At 34.2% G+C, this 14,050-nt stretch overlaps 2 protein-coding genes across 12 annotated transcripts in view; one reads left to right on the forward strand and one right to left on the reverse strand.

The window, feature by feature from the left end:
- Positions 1-324: 324 nt before the first annotated feature.
- Positions 325-6,952, reverse strand: LOC108757219 (protein indeterminate-domain 9). Of its 3 annotated transcripts, XM_018501660.1 has the most exons (6): positions 6,734-6,952; positions 4,769-5,062; positions 4,051-4,168; positions 3,484-3,923; positions 3,167-3,375; positions 325-1,501 (listed from the first exon to the last, which is right to left on the reverse strand). In XM_018501660.1, the coding sequence occupies exons 4-6, from the start codon at positions 3,772-3,774 to the stop codon at positions 361-363; spliced, it is 1,641 nt and encodes a 546-aa protein (XP_018357162.1). In that variant the 5' UTR covers positions 3,775-3,923; positions 4,051-4,168; positions 4,769-5,062; positions 6,734-6,952; the 3' UTR covers positions 325-360. The 3 variants fall into 3 exon arrangements, with proteins under 3 accessions (XP_018357162.1, XP_018357161.1, XP_018357163.1); XM_018501659.1 differs by lacking the exons at positions 4,769-5,062; positions 6,734-6,952 and having other exon boundaries at positions 4,051-4,238; XM_018501661.1 differs by lacking the exons at positions 4,051-4,168; positions 4,769-5,062; positions 6,734-6,952 and having other exon boundaries at positions 3,484-3,987.
- The window catches only part of LOC108757217 (calcium-transporting ATPase type 2C member 1), a 10,763-nt gene continuing 950 nt past the window's right edge, over positions 4,238-14,050 (forward strand). The window contains exons 1-14 of one of the 9 annotated variants that reach the window (XM_018501650.1): positions 4,238-4,445; positions 4,554-4,635; positions 7,567-7,927; positions 10,268-10,468; positions 10,576-10,665; positions 10,756-10,853; positions 11,261-11,519; positions 11,607-11,943; positions 12,081-12,469; positions 12,602-12,758; positions 12,851-13,021; positions 13,130-13,445; positions 13,530-13,715; positions 13,798-13,945. In XM_018501650.1, the coding sequence (XP_018357152.1) occupies positions 7,817-7,927; positions 10,268-10,468; positions 10,576-10,665; positions 10,756-10,853; positions 11,261-11,519; positions 11,607-11,943; positions 12,081-12,469; positions 12,602-12,758; positions 12,851-13,021; positions 13,130-13,445; positions 13,530-13,715; positions 13,798-13,945 (2,463 nt within the window). In that variant the 5' untranslated portion in view covers positions 4,238-4,445; positions 4,554-4,635; positions 7,567-7,816. The other 8 variants (XM_018501652.1, XM_018501651.1, XM_018501654.1 and 5 more) reach the window with 8 other exon arrangements.

Genomic DNA, 14,050 nt, shown 5'->3' on the forward strand with positions numbered 1-14,050 from the left:
TGTGTGTACATATACATACACATGTACATACACATACCATATATATACAAATATGCAACTATAAATGGATAACATTTATTATGCTCGATTTGTCAACTTTTTTTATTTGGCACACTTGGAATAAAATAAATTTCAAATGAAAACATTGAGAGATGAAGTATAGAAGTTAAAAAATTTCAAAAATTAAATACTTATCCTTTGACGACAAATCGTGTTACGAATTTGAAATTAATACTTTTTTAACATATTGTAGCATGAAATGATAAAAGATAAACATAAAAAATGAATATTTCAAAAAATACAATAAAAATATGAAGAACTAAGTAACTTATTGAAGTTGCAATGAAAAAAGAACATATCTTATTCAAGTCCCTCGAAAATACTAAGTAGATCGGTCTGTGTTTCGGTATGACTCGTTTGTGTATTTAACCAGGATCTACATGTTCCAGTGGGAATGTTGCAATCGGTTCCGCAAATAAGCGATTTTGTTTGAGTCTCGGTAGAAACTGTAGTGTCGTCGTGCGACCAAGCAGTCTGAGTCTGTATATTGGATAGTCCTAAATCGGAAGACAGCATTTTATCGCATGTTTGAGTGTACGTGTTGCTATATAGCAGTTGGTCCATGTTGTCTAGATTATCTGTAGTTTGCGTTTCAATGTTTGAACTTAAAGCAAACGGTCTCGACCCGAAAGATTCGGAATAAAAATACGAAGGAGAAAAGGCTTGTTCGGTTTGTGTTTCTATACTGCTAAATCTGTCTTCGAATGTCTTAGTGCTTAGCATAAGATCTGCCTGAGACATCCCATCGGTCGAAGCGAAAGAATACCCTTCAACCGCTGACGTATCTTCGACATAAGGCAAAGTCATTAAAGCTACTGTACTCTTCGGTACACATTGCATTAAAGGATTATGACTGTGATTGTAGAATGTATCAAATTCCGTCTGAGTCACGCTATCATTAAATGCTTCGAATATATCTTTTTCTGGTATCGTTTGCGTGCCTGAAGTATTCTTCTCCTCCCAGAAATCCTGCAAGCCCACGTCGTGACGAAGCGGCAGCGGACTAGCCGGAAATAAATTGGTCGATGCGAAATTGTTGCCAAGATTAAGATCCTCTTTTAGCAACGTCTGTTCTGATTGTTTCGACAATACGCGATACTTTCCACCACGTTTATTTATCTTCGGTACTTCTCTGTTTGCTTGTGGTGTTTGTGTTTCTATCGATTTTCCGGAGGTTTTCTCCTTAAAAAAATGATTGGTTTGTGTTTGCTGAGATATTCGACGTTTCGTATTGTGTAGATTATTATTATTGAATTTTAATGGGCTCGGTCTCTTGCTTCTTTTATAATCGTCTGTCTGTACTCCGACATCGGATGTATTTTTTATCGTATTAATACTTTCATTATTCTTTCCAGATTTATCTGGATTGGGTAGTATCGAGACAGGTTTACTTATAATTTTCCTAGGTAAGATAATTTGTGTTGTCTTGGAGTTGGTATGTCTGCAAAAATATCATAAATGTATCAGTAAATTTTCTATTCAATTACAGTTATAATAATCATACCTAGTGATGGATTTTCAATCAATTTAATCATTGTTCTGTTTCGAAACATTTTGAATATTATTCCAAACTGTATACTCTTGAAAAGTCTTAAAATTTGATAATTCTTGATTTCTTCGATTAAAAAAACATTTGTTTAAATTAAAGAAATTTGAGCATTGCTACCCGATTAAAGAAAAGTTTCTGTGATTTAAATCTCATTTCTTGAAATCAAGTAAATTTTTATTTTTGTCAAATGTATTTTCACTTTAATTTAAAAAAATCACGAAAGAAACCATTGTTTAATTGTTTAAATTTATTAAACATTATTCCTTTTCACACAGAAAAATTTAAACGGTTCAATTGAAATGACATCAGGGTATCTTTTCATAGTCCTAATAAAATGGGTAAATATATTAAAGTACAAAAGGATATTTGTCCCCATACATTTAAGAGCAATGTAGTTTATAAGATACCGTGTAATAATTGTGATGCATCATATATTGGACAGACGGGCAGACAATTGAAAACCAGAATTACAGAACATCATAATCATATTAGACATAACACTTCTGTCCGTTCTGTCATAACAGAGCACAGGCTGCAGTATGATCATGATTTCCAATAGGATAATGTTAAAATTTTAGATGAGGAACCTTGCTATAGGAAACGCTTAATTTCTGAGATGCTCAATATTAAAAAGCAGAAAAATAGTTTAAATTTACAAACTGACACTAAAGGTCTTCACAAGGCATATATACCTATTGTAAATAAGATTTGACTTTTCGATACTGATAGTCCGTCTCTTCTCTCAGTCCATGTTGATACGTATCAGCGAGCGTACATAATAATCGATACAAAATGTCCGTCTTACACATCTGCGTTCCAGTTAACTTTATATATTCTAATGGTTTTTCATACTTACATGGACACACTTGTTTGAATAATTTACATATGATTTTTGGTGAGTTTTAATATTTATTAGAATTCCGGTATGTTAATTTAGTTGCGTTTATTTTTTCGTAAGAAGTCTTTTTATCTTTTTTATCAACTAGAACTTTTCCAAGAGATATGAAACACATTTGATTGTTCAATTGTATATGAATAATCGAGTTCTACATCAAGACTCACCCGAACTGTGATTATAGTGAGTATGCGAGCATTTCCGATAATTAATTTTGTACTGCGATTTTTTTCGATAAGTTAATGTCTGAAGAGGGCTCAATCCGGTAGCCGAAACATGTAATTTATTTGTATTTAAACTGAGTATTTATTTTATTATATATTTTTTCAATTTTATTTTTCTCTATTTGTAATTTATTCTTTTAATTATGTGACTTTTTTAAAGAAATGTGTTTGACACTCTTACTTTGCCCTTTATTTATTGTTATTTAAATTTATTAAAACGTTCAAGACATTCGAGATTTTTCAAGATATTCAAAACTTTTTAAGATATTCAAGACTTTTCAAGACATTCAAGACTTCTCAAGATACATTTAAGATTGTGCGATTTCTAATCATATTCGAATTAATTCGAATTTTCATGACATATTCGAACTAATTCAAAGCATCTTGATATCCATTAATCATGCCATTATTAAAAATGCGCAATGTGAATAAACATACCGCGAATTTTTATAATTTTCCGTTATAGTGTGCAGAGATCGCTTTGCATGCGTAAGCAATGCTTCATATGTGACATAAGTCTTTGAGCAGGAACATGTGAATTCTATGCCACAGACTCTTGTATGTCCGTTTTTAGCAGATTCAGTGGAAAAACTCTTATCGCAGCGATCACACGCATAATTTTTTTCTGCGTGTACCTTCAAATAATGCTGTGAAAGGATATACTATATAGCGTTATTAATATATTCTTAAAATTGTCCTCTCCAACTTTTTGTCATAATGCTCATTATCATATCGAAATATCGAAATATACATACCTGCTTCAAGTATTTCATGGTGTTAAAATATCTCTGAGAATTAACAGCGTAGACGCACGACTGTATTGGGCAATGATAGCGTGCATTTTCCTTTGCAATTTTATCTAACTTTTTGTGCTGGTGCACCTTGAGATTATGTAGCCGGTAACGCGGTTCGTTTCTGAAAACAAGCCCGCATTGCTCGCATTTGACATTGTTATTTATTATGCTCAGCTCTTCCGGCGATGGACAGATCATCTTCACGGATAGCGACGCGCTGCTCTCAGCCGGTCTATCAGGTCTCCTTGGCATTGCAGGTTATCTTATGACATGATTTCACATAAACTCTCACCGGTATATTTGTTGATTCAGCAATATACAAAAAATACTTGGCTATGTTGTCACTTTTACTCTTTTTTTTCTCATCTCATTTAGCATGGTGTCTCTTTGATTTAAAGTATCTACAGCATAATTAAAGTCATGTATAATGTATTAAAAATGTACTTCATTTTTTCTAAAATGCAACAAGTACTCCAAAATACTTAATATTATATATATATATATACACACACACACACAAAATCTTACATAGTATATTCATTGTTTGGAAAGCTTTTTCTTATACGTCTCTCGTCAAACTGAAGATATTGATACAATTCCAGACATCGTATATATAGATAGAGTTATCTCAGCTGTTCGAAACCATCTTGAAACCAGTAAGAAATTCGGAATTAGAATAGTGACACAATTATCGCTTTTGCGTACCCGCACGCATCCCTCAGTCTGTCAGCGCGGCGCTACTTGTCGCGCAAGCCGGGAACGAATCCTCCTTTGCGCCCGGCTCGGTACGTCTCGCTCATCGGGCATCGGGCCGGTTGGGTCGATCCGGTCGATCGACCTTCCGAGTTCCGTCCGCGAACAGCGGCGGCGGTGGCAAGTGGCTCGAGAGACGTGTGCGACGAAAGTGGACCGCGGCCGAATTCGTGAGTGCACACAACATACTGACTCAGTACGTTCCGCCACTCGTACGGAGGACGTGCGTGCGTGCACCGAATGTATGTTTAACAATTTTCTTTTTGAAACTATAATAGATCCGTGTGTCGGGACCGATTCCCCTCACAACTCTCGTCTGTCAATGAACACGAGAACTGACGATCCACGAGCTGTCACACGGTAAAGTAAAACTCGACAGTCACGTTTCCGGAAATTTTAGTAGATCACCGTGTATACGACGTGCACCACGTACGTTGCGCGGTCGTATTATTGATTTTTACCTGAGAAGAGAAACGCGTAATCGCAGTCGTACCTACATGTACGTCGCGACTCAATGCATGTAGCTATCCAAGTTTTGTAATCGACTTCTCTCAACACCCCCGGGAATTTTTAGAATTATCCGACTACCCGGTACTCTAACGGAATTATATGTAACAGAATTGATTGCTCCGATATTTTTAACTGCGCTTTTCCGTAACGTTCCTCTTTTCTTCTGCTCGATGAAGCTCGAGTGCTTATTGAGGGTTGAATTTCACAGGGAATACCAATTCTGTCAATATCGGACAATCAGTTGTTTCTGTCTGCATTGCAGTTGAGAGACTGCGACCTAAAAAAAAAAAATGAAATCGTTTAAAAGATAATCAGCATAAGATTTACATAATTCAATTGTCATATGAGGGATTTATTTTTCAATTGCTAATTGATAATTTGTCAGGCTGTCAAAATATCGAGAACTTTTCCTGTAATTTCTCTATGCAAGTACTAATCAAGTTTTTTGGAACTATTTTTCATATCTCGATAATTTTTGCTAAAAAAAACCTGTAAAAATAAATATGAAAATAAAATTTTTTAAATTTTCTCTTCGAAAAATTTCAAATTATTTTAATACGTATAACAAAATTAGTATTTTATAAAATTGCTTATATTTTAAGATTTTTGCATCATGGCGCAAAATGTTATACAAAGCTTTAATAAAGCAATAAAACTAATATATTCATTGTACCAATCTATACGATCGTCGTCGTGCATCGTTTTTTGCACCAATAGAGCTATCATAAATTTAGCATTATCAAAGCTTCTCTATCCACAGTTGTTAAGATTAAGAAAGCGTTATCAATTAAATATATTTTTTAATTAGATTCGTTTTTTCAGATAAAAAATTTAGTTAATAATAAATTTTATTGTATTAGCACACACACACACACACACACACACACACACACACACACACACACACACACACACACACATTAATTAAAATAATGTAGTATAAAATATAAAAATATAACATAAATCTGTAATTAACTTATATGTATATAAATTCATAACTTTGTCATTTATTTACAATAAATAACATGTGAAGTATTCTAATCAATTTTAAAACTTTGATATTGTTTAACTTGCTATCTCAATGGGAGATTATTAATTTTTATGATATAAAAGTCTTCGGCGATTGCCTTTCAATTGCACTTTATTATTTTTTCAACAAATATTTGATAAATAGAAATTATCATTTCTGTAATCTCTCGTTTCGGAAATATTTACATGATTCTGATGCAATTCTGATAACAAAATAATTCACTATTAGAAAAATATATTTATAAGTGACGTCACATGACGTTATCCATAAAAAAATTAACTTTTTTCGAAGAATATAATTATTGTTAGCGGAAACGAATAAAACTACTCGATGTGCCGTTAGCAAACATCGCGGCAGTTGTCACTGATCGATAGCGTATGCTCAAACATTTCAAATGTACTTGCCTTTCATGTATTATTAAGATGCTTTGACATTTTATACCATTATTCTTAGAACGTTTGTATATAATAATTTCGAAAACATTTACTTCATTCGTGTCATCAGAATTAAATTCTGATAACAAAAATTTACTATTAAAAAAAATATTTATAGTTACGACACGTGAAGTTATCCATAAAAAAATTAATTTCATTGTTGAAAAATATGCGTCATAATTATTGTTAGTGGAAACGAATAAAACAGCTGCTCGATATACTGCCAAATGTCAGCAAATATCGCGTCAGTTATCGCTGATCGATAGTGTATGCCCAAATATTTCAAATGTTTGAAATATTTTCAAACAATTGAAAATATTATCTTTCATGTATTATTAAGGTGACATTTTATTTCACACTTGCAAAAATAGCACGTCATAAATATCTAAAAAGCGACTCATTTTGGCATAAATTGCAAACGGTTCATCATATTGACATAATTGTTAAACATGTTGCTATATTAGGTATATGCAGATATACGTACGGTGGTGTTTGTCTTTTTATTCTGAAAAAAGTTATGCGAGTCTTCAGTCGGTGCGCGTATTCTTGGGAAACTGTTCGTGACAAAAACTTAATCACTTTGTCGACTAAAATATCTCGGTGTGTTCTTTGTATTTAATTTCAAAATTAAACATCGGGGTGGTAGGAGCCAATTGCAATAGATGAGATCTATGATTTCATAAATGGGTACCTGTGAAAATTTTTATGGATAAGAGGAGATGTATGACATAGATCAGGTCTGTCCAATTTGAGCTTCGGAGCTAAAACGCAAAGCCATCGATGTAACTGTAAAAAAATTTCAAGATTTGTAGGAACTATAAAGTGTTGATAAGTGTTACTTAAATGCGTATTTACAGTCCTCGAAATATTATCCATACTGAATTTTTTTGCATCAATGGCTTTGCGTTTTGGCTCAAATTGGATAGGTCTGACATAGGTGAATATATAATAAAAATAGAGAGAACCTTATATGTCAAAAAATGTGTAATTTTAGAAAGTATAATTTAAAAATTAGAAGTATTGGCCCTTGATTTTTGTTAATAAAAATAAAAGGCGTGTAGATCTCGAAATAAAATTACCAGTACATTCATGATATTCGACACGTAAAATATAATAAAATGATCAACGTTAAGATAGAAATGCTTAGTCACACTGTCAGTCAGTACTTGTTTGCTAAAAATTTATGTAAACCCGGATCATTCCACGAGATCGTTTCCTTTGCGTGACTAGACATTGCATAGAATAAAACAGACTCGGAAGGGAGAATGTCAGTCATGTGTACTAAAATCGCTATTTATTTTGGTTGCATTCATACAGAGATATAAGAGAGGAAGACAATACACCATAACGTTTCCATTTACGCTGGTAAACGAGATTAGAAGAGACAGAGAAATATAGAAAGAGGAAAGAAGAGAAGAGGTGAATCGATAGCACAAGATTTTGGTGGTATCCCATCAACTGGTGGTGCTTTCATCTCCGGCGTCAAGCCATATTTTCTGTTCCTGTTCTCTTTAGAAAAACGGAATATTACCGGAAAGGGTGCTGAGAGAAATCACTCTCTTCCGCGATGAGAGACACCGGTAACCAGGCCAAGTACGAGCAGCTCTTAGACGACGCTGGTCTCGAAATTCGCAACGACGACAAGGAACACAATGAAGAAAATACGACACTAGACGAGGTAAGCCCAATGGTAGATTAGAATATTTTGCAGCTCTGAACAATGATCAGGAATATGTTCTTCATACATGCATGCATATCGAAATTTTTAGTTGTATTCATCAATACTTATAATCAATATTTAAATTTAATTCTCTATCAGCAGCTAGAATCTTTAAAAATCATCACTGATATTTCGATTGTGACTTATGGTAGATAAATTTAAATCTGTAAAAATAAGTAAAATACAATTCCAACTTTTATAATATAGTTAATAAAAAGCTTTGACAAATATATCAGAATTTATGATTTTTATATAAATATTGAAATAACGGAAAATTTGCTCAAAGATTACTTTTATTGCTGACAGAAGAGTTAAAATTCATATTGCTGACAAAGAATGAAAACTTGATGTGTGACCTGATGTTTATAGATATTACAGTTACAACGTATGCCAAAAATATGCATTCGGCATATTTCAATGGATACTTTGAGAATTTTCTTTAATTCAAAGAGAAAGCTTAAACAACATACTCAGCTGTTGTGTCATTTATTTTAGTGTCTCCAAATTCATTCCTTGAGGGATACTGATATATGTGAATCATTTGGTATACGTACTTTCTGCACGCGTAGTGCAACATAAACAATTATTTCACAACTGGATGAAAAGTTAGACGAAAAAGTTAGGACGAAATGTGCGATTTCTGATATATCTGCAGAATCTCATTCAAGTATTTCAAGTTATCATAGAAATTATCATGGAAGTTATCATAGTATACCGAACTAAAGCAAGTTGTTTCACATGCGCTCCAATATCTCATTTTTTTCGGCCCTAGTTTCCGATATTTAAATTTGAAACTTACTTCAGTATGATTTATCTATTCCCCGTGGCTGAACTTTTTACACTTTTCATCCTTTTACTTTTTGCCTCGTAGTGCAGCTATAAAAAAAAACACGATTGTTCTACCGACAAGAGCGCGAAATTTGGTTCTTGTAACCTGCTGTAACCTCTCTGAACAGTTCCAGTGATTTGTCAAGAGTGTTGAAAAACTGAATATTTCAATTTTCTTTTAACGTCCCACTGAATTATTCCAGAAAGAAAGATAATTGTTATAAAAATAAAAGGCAATAATGAATGAATAATCAGAATTGGAAATCGTGGATTACGATACACGCTTACGTAAGTGAAACTCGTATGTTACAAGGAAATTCTCGTCGCATTATACGTAAACTGCAAGGACATGAAAATGAGAGCATTGCCAATAAATTGCAAGGATTAATACGATTAATATACTTGTATATAATGACGTCAAGTATCACATTCATTCGATCGGCAAATAACACCTGTATCTCGAAAGAATGTTTCAACGACACGTTAACGTTATTAAACCTGTTCTTCTTAAAGTACCTTCTTTACTTCGCCTTCTTTTTCACGTTTGCTGCAAAATGTAATGTCTTGTTTCAAATGAAAAAATACAGGCTACACGCTTGCGCTGTGCAATATGTCACGTAAATAAATGGACAGAAATTGCATGATATATAAATTGTAATGAAAAGCAAGTGCCACCGTACTTATATGGGCGAATCTTATTATTCATTTCCCTCCCAGTACAAAGTCTGGCTTTTGGCTTTTTCCGATTCGTGGAATTTGACGTACGTAAAGACTTGACCCCTTGACTTGACACGTTCTGCCACAAGGGACACATGTGTGACGTGATACGGACACGACGAGAAATCGGAATGATGGAGTGTATACAGAGTTCGGCAAAAGGAAGAGAATGAAGTACGAGATCATTCGTTGATCTCTCTATCGACAATACCCGTTGATAGCTGATACAGCGGTGCGTCCCTCACGAGTCCGCGTTGATCCGCGTCGCGCGATCTCTTTTACATGATGAGATTGTTCGAAAGTGATCGCATTTTCCTATTTAGTTGATATGCTGCCTTGTCTTCGATTATTCTATGATTCTCTGTCCGATTATGCCTAATCGTTACTTCGATATCCGTTTGGAGATGCATTGGACAGATTGACTGGACCGCTGTCGTCACGAGGTTAATGTTCGAACGTTTATTATTTTGTCACAACGTATATCTTTGTTAGTCGAATTTTAACCAACAACTTTTCTGCTTTTATTTATTGTTGGCTCGTTTTTTTTTTTTTTTTTTCCGTCAGTCGAACGTTCTGTCTCGGCGTATGCTTATTCTTGCACAATCGTAACAATGAGATAGTGCACAAGGTAAACAATTTAGCCCAATTTGGTGCTATTGATAAGATGGCGAAAAATAGCGAAAAAATGCGATGACGTGTGCTGATAGTAGACCAGTACACACCTAAGTATTTTCATGTGACAATGGTTTTCAGGGTAAAGGACAAAATTGTGAAATGTGGTTGACAACCGCTGAATCGGCTAGTCTAGGGGCAGAGGAAGTAGCAGCTAGATTACACGTGGATGTACGAACAGGACTCAGATGGCAAGAGGCTGATCATAGAAGGCAACTAACAGGTTTCAATGAGTTTACTGTAAAGGAAGAAGATCCACCATGGAAAAAATATATCGAACAGGTATGTGTTTCCTATTGTAATAAATCTCATATAGATATTAGTAACAACGTATAATATAATTTAATTATATCTGTACACGATCTTGAATTTATATCCTTTTTTTTCAGTTCAAGAATCCATTGATTCTTCTTCTACTTGCCTCTGCATTTGTCAGTGTATGTATGAAGCAATTCGACGACGCTGTCAGTATTACTGTAGTAAGTAGACTTACACATGTCCATTGATCTTATGAATTTTGGTAAGCATTACCTAACTGATACTTGTGTGTGTGATATGTTCTTTTGTAGGCTATCATAATAGTGGTGACAGTTGCATTTGTACAAGAATATCGATCAGAGAAATCTTTAGAAGAATTGAATAAATTGGTACCACCAATATGCCACTGGTAAATAGATTTATGCTTTTTATTAAATGCCTCGTTAATCACACGCTATATAATAATGATGAATATTAGTCCAATCTTGGGGCAGCATGTATCTAAATTTACAATTCTTTAGAAGTATGGTCCTTGGAGGATATATTAACCCTTTATACGTGCAGCATTCCTTTCCCTTCTTAGTGAGGAAGATATAATATGTCGTTGCACTCTATAGAAGGTGAAACTTACTTCTATGAAATTTCGTAAAGTCCTCTATACTTAACAATTAAAGAAATCCCGACTAAGAATAATAATTGTCAAAACATTCTTTATCAAATTTTTACTTTGTTAAAAATTTTTTTTAATTTTCTTAATTTTACTTAATTGTTAAGATACTTTTACATTACTATTATATCTTGATATTTTGTTTCCAGCTTAAGAGAGAGCCGTGTAGAGACATTTCTTGCACGTAATTTAGTTCCTGGTGATATAGTATATTTAAATATTGGAGATAGAGTACCTGCCGATATCAGAATATTTGAAGCTATAGATCTGGCGATTGACGAGAGTAGCTTTACTGGAGAGACCGAACCGGCGCAAAAGTCGACAGCTCCTTTGCTTAAGACTAATGGATTGACGTCGAAGAGGAATATCGCCTTCATGGGCACTTTAGTACGCTGCGGAAATGGCAAGGTAGAGATTCTATTCAAACTATATTTTAAATCCTTGAGAATGATTGCGCTTTACTATCAACTTATGTTATAATATCACGCGATACAGGGAATTGTAGTGAATACGGGAGAAAAGAGTGAATTTGGGGAGGTTTTCTCGATGATGCAAGCTGAGGAGGCACCAAAGACTCCACTACAGCGAAGCATGGACATTTTAGGTACTCAGCTGTCCTTCTATTCGTTCTGCATTATCGGTATCATTATGCTGCTGGGCTGGATCCAAGGTAAGGCTATCCTTGAGATGTTTACCATTGGTGTAAGCTTGGCAGTAGCGGCTATACCGGAAGGCTTGCCTATCGTCGTGACTGTGACACTGGCATTGGGAGTAATGAGAATGGTTAAGAGAAAAGCTATTATAAAGAAGTTACCAACCGTTGAGACTCTCGGTAGGTTAACAAAAATATGAAATATTTATTTTATTCAAGTTGTTTTTCTTATTGATTTAATTATCTATCAAAATATTATTTTTCTAATCTCTTATTTAAAACTTCAAACGTAAGAAAAGAGCTTATGTTTTTTTTAGGCTGCGTAAATGTAATATGTTCTGATAAAACCGGCACAATTACAAAGAACGAGATGACCGCTACGATTCTCGTTACATCGGAGGGTTACATCGCGGATGTTACTGGAGCGGGATATAACGGGGTGGGAGAAATACACATACGGAAGTGTGATAATTCTGATCTTGCACATGCTGCTATCAGTAACATGCTGGAAATAGGTTGCGTTTGTAATAACGCTATCATACAAAATGACGTTCTGTTGGGACAACCAACGGAAGGCGCGCTGATAGCAGTGGCAATGAAATTCGGAATGTATGGTGTCGCTGATAGATATTTGCGATTGCAAGAATATCCATTTTCTTCTGAGCAAAAAATGATGGCTGTGAAATGTACACCCAAGTTTGGCGAGGTAAATTTAAATGAAGCAAAGGGTCGTATTATCCTTAGTTATTATTTAAATGAAGCAAAGGATCACATTATTCTTAGTTATAGATTTTTATGTTGGAATGTTAAATACATATGCTATAATTCTATATTTCAGAATAGACAGGAAATATACTTTGTGAAAGGTGCTTTGGAGAAAATCTTACCACAATGTACAAAATATTATGAGAACGGTCAAGTGTATCCCCTTAGTCAAAAGAAAGATCAGGAATTCTTAACAGAAGCATATGATATTGGTCAACAAGGGTTGAGAGGTATTATTTTTTTTTCACAAACTATAATTTAAATAGATAATAAATTTAAGAATTATATTTTTTTGTAATTATTTGGTTATTTATGTATATAGTGATTGGTCTGGCACGTGGTTCTTCGTTACAAGATTTAATTTATGTTGGCTTGGTTGGTATTTGTGACCCACCAAGACCGTATGTGCGCGAATCTATTAGCATTTTAATAAACAGTGGCGTTAAAGTGAAGATGGTGACTGGTGATGCTAAGGAAACTGCAGCTGCAATAGGTATATAAATAAATAGTGTATCATATGTAAAAAGTTTAGATTTTTTAATAAACAATGGATATAAATTTTTACAATTAAAAAGTTATAAAAAATTTAATAATTTTTTAGCTAGCATGATTGGTTTGGACACACTTCATAGTCGATTGCTTTCGGGAGACGAGATCGATATGATGTCCGAACATCAATTGGAACAGTGCATTAATAGTGTTAGTGTATTTTACCGAGTAACACCAAAGCACAAACTTTGTATTGTAAAGGCCTTACAGAGGAATGGCAACATAGTAGGTATGACCGGTGACGGCGTAAACGATGGAGTTGCGTTGAAAAAGGCCGATATAGGCATCGCCATGGGTAAAAATGGCACTGATGTATGCAAAGAAGCGGCCGACATGATCTTGGTTGACGACGATTTTGGAACTATTATGTAATTAATATATTTGCTAACAATTTTAACGTATGTGAATTTGTGACTATATAATCTTTATCTATTATATGATTTTTGTTTTAGCGCGGCGATCGAAGAGGGAAAGGGAATCTTTCACAACATTCGCAATTTTGTCAGGTTTCAATTGAGTACTAGCATAGCTGCGCTTTCTCTGATTGCTCTTGCAACATTGATGAGTATACCGAATCCTTTGAATGCTATGCAAATATTATGGATCAATATCATTATGGATGGTCCACCTGCTCAAAGGTTAGTTAAATAAATACTTTTAATTTAACGTTTTATTAAATATTTACTACAGTATGTTCAATTTTCTTCTGTACACACATAGTCTTGGGGTAGAACCGGTTGACAAAGATGTTTTGAAGCAAAAGCCACGAAATACAAAGGAGCCAATGATTACGCGTCATCTCATAATTAACGTCTTATTATCCGCTAGCATCATTATTCTTGGTACTTTATGGGTGTACAATAGAGAGGTAATGTTTTTCAAATCAGTATACACACACACACACAAAATTATTGATTATATATGCATATGTATGTTTAATTTCCAGATGGTTAATGGGAATACCGCGAGAGAT

This window comes from Trachymyrmex septentrionalis, unplaced genomic scaffold (genome assembly GCF_001594115.1).
Source record: "Trachymyrmex septentrionalis isolate Tsep2-gDNA-1 unplaced genomic scaffold, Tsep1.0 scaffold134, whole genome shotgun sequence".
In the NCBI taxonomy this organism is placed as follows: Eukaryota; Metazoa; Arthropoda; class Insecta; order Hymenoptera; family Formicidae; genus Trachymyrmex; species Trachymyrmex septentrionalis.